This window comes from Muscardinus avellanarius (assembly GCF_963383645.1).
Source record: "Muscardinus avellanarius genome assembly, chromosome: 8".
Lineage (NCBI taxonomy): Eukaryota > Metazoa > Chordata > Mammalia > Rodentia > Gliridae > Muscardinus > Muscardinus avellanarius.
In genome coordinates, this window is record NC_137794.1 from 103,382,365 (window position 1) to 103,388,364 (window position 6,000).

The 6,000-nt window shown below is 44.8% G+C and overlaps 1 protein-coding gene across 1 annotated transcript in view; it reads left to right on the plus strand.

Annotated features, from left to right (window-relative positions):
• Nucleotides 1–3,223, plus strand: part of CCDC170 (coiled-coil domain containing 170) — a gene marked incomplete at both ends in the record, with an annotated part of 68,971 nt that extends 65,748 nt beyond the window's left edge. The window contains 2 exon segments of the mRNA XM_080700148.1: nucleotides 854–1,090; nucleotides 3,008–3,223. Of these exon segments, the coding sequence (XP_080556274.1) occupies nucleotides 854–1,090; nucleotides 3,008–3,223 (453 nt within the window).
• Between the last annotated feature and the right edge of the window lie 2,777 nt (nucleotides 3,224–6,000).

Sequence of the window (6,000 nt, forward strand, 5' to 3'; positions counted from 1 at the left end):
GCTTGGATTTTTCTCACAGCGATAATGTCGACTTGCAGAGGGGACTGTGGGCAGGGCTCCCCTGGGGTACATTAGAAGAGGAGACATTTTGCTCTTCCTAATGTTTATATACAAGAGATAATGGACGGCTTAGGGATGGGGCAGAAAGCACAAAACACTCTTAGGCGTTATTTCAATATCTCACCCCGGAATCATGCTGTCTACAATTTTGTCTCTTTGAGTTTCCAAATAGGGACACTCCAATATGTCATTTATGAGCCATCACTGTCTTAAGTCACATTCATCCAGCTTGTAATGTTTAGCAAAATCTGCGTAGTTGTCTGAGATTAATTTCATTATTATTATTATTATTATTATTATTATTATTTTTTGTGTGTGTATGTGTGTGTGTGATACTGGGGTTGGAACCCAGGGACATTCAACCTCTGAGTTATAGGCCCTGCCCTATTTTTTATTCTTTATTTTGAAGCCGGGTCTCACTGAGTTGCAGAGGGCCTCACTAAGTAGCTGAGGCTGTCCGTGAATCACGATCCTCTGGTCTCAGCCTCCTGAATGCTGGGATTACAAGTGTGTGCCACCACACCCGACTTCCAGCTCTGTTTTTCAAATTCTTCATTTTGAAACAGGGTCTCACTGAGTTGCAAAGGGCCCAAGTAGCTGAGGCTGTCCTCGAACTACGATCCTCCTGTTTCAGCCTCCCCAATGCTGGGATTACAAGCGTGCACCACCATGCCCAGCTGAATTCCATTCTTATTAATAAAAAAGTGAATTCCACTGACTTTGGATTTGTCTTGTTCATATGATCTTCTTAGTAAATTCAAACGAAATGATCGACATTCTCTCGACTTCTTAGATTAAAACTCTGGAGCAGACCAAAGCCATTGAAGACCTCAACAGATCCAGGGACAAGCTGGAGAAGATGAAGGAGGAAGCCGAGCAGAAGCTGCTCTCTGTCCAGTCAGAACTGGGGACGGCAGAGCACAAGGCCAGGGAGGAGCGGGCGGGGGCCCAGAACACGATCGAGGTGGTGACCAGCGAACTGAAGATGCTCAAGAAGTCTCTGGAAGAAGCAGAAAAGAGAGAAAAGCAGGTAAGTGAGGATCTGGCGGGAATTCTCGTCTGGGCAACGGCGGGACCATCCAAGAGCCGGATGATCGCTCCCATGGAATGCTCTGTAGATGTGCGCGTCCTCCCTGCAAACCCCGGGGTCTGCGCGCATCCTCTCTGTGCTACCCAGTGTTTGGTGTCGGTGCTGCCAAGGACAGCATGATTCACACATTTCTTCAAAATCCATTTGTGAAGCTTTGTATATCATTTCAACGTAGCCATCTGCTCTCCAGCATCTCTTTGGAGTTCCAGTAACCATTACGATGGACTGTGGTTTACAATTTTTGTTGGCATGGCATGGAGTGTGTGTGTGTGTGTGTGTGTGTGTGTGTGTGTGTGTGTGTAGATCTCACTCAAGCAATGTCAAACCCATGGAAACCCAGGCCCTGGTTGTGTGGTCTTTGCTGACTGCCTCTGCATCCTGCATCCCGAGGCTCAGGGGAGAAGCTCTATCTCCTCTAGAGATCAGCTGCAGGAAACAGCCTCCAATCTGCAACAGTGGCACCCAGACCTGACAGTCCACTGAGCACAGATGCGAGCCATAAACACGTGTTCGTTGGCCAGCCGGTTGGAAGGAGGAACATTTTATCTGCTGAGCACATCAGGTCAGGCAGAAAGAAATATGTCCCGGGCAGCCTGACCCCCACTGCCTTTGACTTTTATGTCACGCTCTTTCTGAAGCTCAACAGGGCAGAGTGTGGACCCTGGTCCTAGAGGCTTCTTTTCTTTGGCTTCTCTGCCTTGGCTCATGTGTCAGGCAGAGATGCGGAAAGCCAAACAGTGAGAGCCAATGTTTTCCAAAAGGAAACATTTCAGGAATTAGGAGCTTTGGTTGCATTTGAAAGGGTGGAAAGGGCTGAAGGGAACATTTCTGTTGGGAAGACAGGCTGGTGTCTTAGCTGGTGTCATTTCTAGAATGGAAGGTGCCTTTAGTGAGGTGTTGTCCGGATATCCCTGATCTACCTGCTTCTGCATTAGCCTCGAACTACAGAAAACAGCCTTAGAGAATTTGAAGGGCCGTCCAAGTTTTCCTTTCTTGACGGAAAAATAGTAGTTCCGGCCCAGCCCATGTTATGGTTTGAGGTACAGTGTGGGTGACTTGATGATAACTTAGAATCCCTCCGGATTTCCCTAGCTCACTCTCTCTTACCATTTATGTTTCTTTTAACTTAAGAGGCTCATTGCTCTGAATTCCAATGCATGAACATTGACCATCTATTGACACAACCATGTCAACACTTGGAGAGTATTTCTAGTATACAGAACACCGGCACAGGCATCATTTTATTTGTTTTCAATTTCAGAACCGGTGAGTATATGGTTGGTCCCACCCTGGAGACTAGCAAATAAAGTCTTAGTGAGGTCAGGGTTTCATTTCTGGTTGGTCCACTGGGATTCTTTGCTTAGAAGCCAATACACCATCAACTGGCTAATTAGGAAAGTGGATACGAGGCTGCTGAAAGCGGGTACCTGAAGAGACTTTAGAAGAACCTTAGCAGGAAAATCCACTTGATTTATATATGGTAGAACGAAGGCTTAAGTGGGTAGGTGATTAACCTACCTCATGCAAACCTCGTTTCCCCAGGTTTTTATTTTTGTTTTTGTTTTGCGGTACTGGATATAGAAAACCCAGGGGCATTCTACCTCCGAGCTACACCCCCAGCCCTAATTTTTATTCTTTTATTTGAAACAGGGTCTCACTGAGTTGCAGAGGGCCTCACTAAGTAGCCGAGGCTGGCTGCGGACCCGGATCCTCCGGTCTCAGCCTCCCGGATGCTGGGATGACGAGCGTGCCCACCGCGCCCGGCTCTCAGGTTTTTGCTGCTGTTGTTGCATCCGACCGCGCCACGGTGGGTACGTTTCGCTTTCTCAGTTAATGTGTTTCTGTTTGATGTTGCAGCTGGCGGACTTCAGGGAGGTAGTTTCCCAGATGCTGGGACTGAACACGACTGCCCTGGCGCTGCCCGACTATGAGATCATCAAGGGTCTCGAAAGACTGATCCAGTCACACCATCATCACTTTGCCTGCGCCTGCCTCAGGGACGTGCGCCCCAGACAAGACGGGCACCCGCAGGCCCCGGAGGCTTCTCTTATCCCCAAAGGATGGCGGAGCTGAGATACAGGGCATGCATCTCCGTTTCACAGATTTCTCCAGTCTTTGAAATTTAACGGGCGTGTGGACGTTGCATACATTGATGACAGAGTGAGAATGTATCATTGGCAGAAAAGGATCTCAAAGGCGCCAGCCCTGGGTACATGTTCAGTACTGAAAACACCTATGTTTTTCATCTGCTGGCATTTTGAGACTCAAGAATTCCACTAGATTGCCATCTAGATTGAGAAAGGGGAGGAGAGAATTAACATTGACGGTGGGTTTCTTTTGTTTTGTTTTGTTTTGTTTTGTTTTGAGGGAAGGGGGGGGCTTTACTAGCCAATTTAATTTTGTAATAACCATCTGGAGAATAGTTTTTTAAAACATTTTGACATATGCTTTTTTTTTTTTGAAACAAGGTCTCACTGAGTTGCCGAGGGCCTTGCTAAGTAGCTGAGGCTGTCCGCGAACCGCGATCCTCCCGTCTCTGTCTCTCAAATGCTGGGATTACAAGCACGAACCACCATGCCTAGCTTTGACATATGTTTTTGACTCATAGAAGGCATCCATTTCTGGGGTACAGTGTGACATTTTAATACAGGTATCTAGCGTGTAATTATCAGTAATGTGGAGAAGCTTCAATGCTTTCATTTTACAAGTCTCCTTGGGGCCCAGAGATGGCGTCACTCACCCAAGGTCGCAGCTGGTTAGTGAGGGAGTCAAGAGGTGTCAGAGGCCATGCCTGCTCTAACCCAGTCTTCGCTGCTCCTGAATCTTGATGCTGGCAGAAATTTCCAGCATAAAGGAAGAAAAACATCCCTCTGGGAAATAATTTAACTCTCAGAGTTTATTAAATTAAAAGTGACATAGTTTTGAGTGAAGCCTATATAGTTTGTTTAAAAAGCCATCCACATACTTTATTTGGATAAAACACACAGGTCTGCTGTCCAGTAAGAAATGGACCTATTTTAAATGTTGCTACCAGATCTGGTAGTAATTTTTAATGTTTGAAGAAGGCTGAACATTTTCAACACTATTCAAAGATATTGTAAAAGGTATCATTTAAAAAATGAAAATGTCAAGCTGGGCGTAGCGGCGCACACTTGTAATCCTACTTGGGAGGCTGAGGCAGGAGGATCTCAGGCTGTGGCCAGCCTCAGCTACTTAGTGAGGGTCTCTGCAACTTAGTGAGGCCCTGTTTAAAAATAAAGAATAAAAAAGAGGGCTGGAGGTGTAGCTTGGAGGAAGGAAAAGCCCCTGTGTTCAGTCTCCAGTAGTGAAAAAAAAAACCTAAGAAACAAAAAATGTGTTATTTTTTCATTTCTGATTTAAAATGGAAATTTTTAAAATTTAAAACTGAAAACTTTTCATGTGAACCCACCCCTATAAAGAAGAAGAAATCCTATAATTTTCTTCAGAGCAAATGCATTCATAGCTAGGATAGTTTTTCCATGATGAACATTTTATTATAAATCTCCTCTGATTTCTGTTTTCTTTTAACATTTCCTCCCTCTCCCCTCCCTCCCTTCCTTTTTTCCATGGATTGAACTATACCTCCCAGCTGTTATTATTTTTATTTTTTGACAAGGTCTTGCTACGCTATCCAGGCGGCCTTGAACTTGCTCTCCTCCTGCCTTAGCCTCCCAAGCAGCTGGGACTACTGCCGTGCACAATCATGCCCTCATTTTTTTTTTTATGGTACTAGGGATTAGACTCAGGGTTGTTCTACCTCTGAGCTACACCCGCAGCCCTATTATATTTTTAAAATTTGAAACAGGGTTTCATTACATTGAAGAGGACTTCCCTCTGCGGAGGCTGCGAACCTGCGGTCCTCCTATCTCAGCCTCCCTCATACTGGGATGACAGGCGTGGCCACCGTGCCTAGCTTGTGCCCTACTTTTTAAAAAAATTTCTTTTGCAGCAATATTTTTCAGGAAACCATATTCTTAACTGAGAAAAACACATTATCTTTTTTGGACAATTTATCTTATTTTTACCAAATGAAATGTACTTTTCTTTTTTTTTTTTTTGGTCCCTGTAAGAAGCGCCAGTGTTTTATTAAAGCAAAGCAAAACTTAGATCTAGTGTATACTAATGTGATGAGAAAATGACACGGCTGGGCGTGGTGGCACACGTTTGTAATCCCTGTCCTTGGGAGGCTGAGACAAGAGGATCGCAGGTTCGAGGACAGCCTCAGCAAGTAGTGAGACCCTCGGCAACCCAGCAAGACCCTGTGTCGAAATAAAAATATAATAGGGCTCAGAGGTAGAATGGCCGGGGTTCAGATCCTAGTACTACAAGAGAAAATAAAAAATATGCAACTAACTTCATGAGTGGCCCCCAAATCATTATCCCAAACAAGGCACGGGGCTGCTTCAGACCAAAGGAGACTGAAAAGGTCACAACTGGATTAGATCCTATTTGGGGTAAAAACCATACAACCTGCGACAACTGGGCAACCCTGAATGTGGACTCAAGACCAGATGGCATTTTTAAATTTTAATTTTAAAAGCTTAAGAGAGCGGGGAATTCGCTCGAACCACCCCCTCGTGTTACCCCTGGGTAACATGAGGCTGAACTATCTTTTGTATTTCTATGTTTTTAATAAACTCCTTTAAATCTTCAAAAAAAGATAAAATAAAAGCTTAATAGATGCACTTGTATTGCCAAGTGTCTTCTTTCTCTCTCTTTTCTTTTCTCTCTTCTCTTTCTTCTCTTCTCTTCTCTCTCTTCTCTTCTTTTCTTCTCTTTCTGCAGTACTGGGGACTGATCCCAGAGGCGCTTTACCACCAAGTTACATC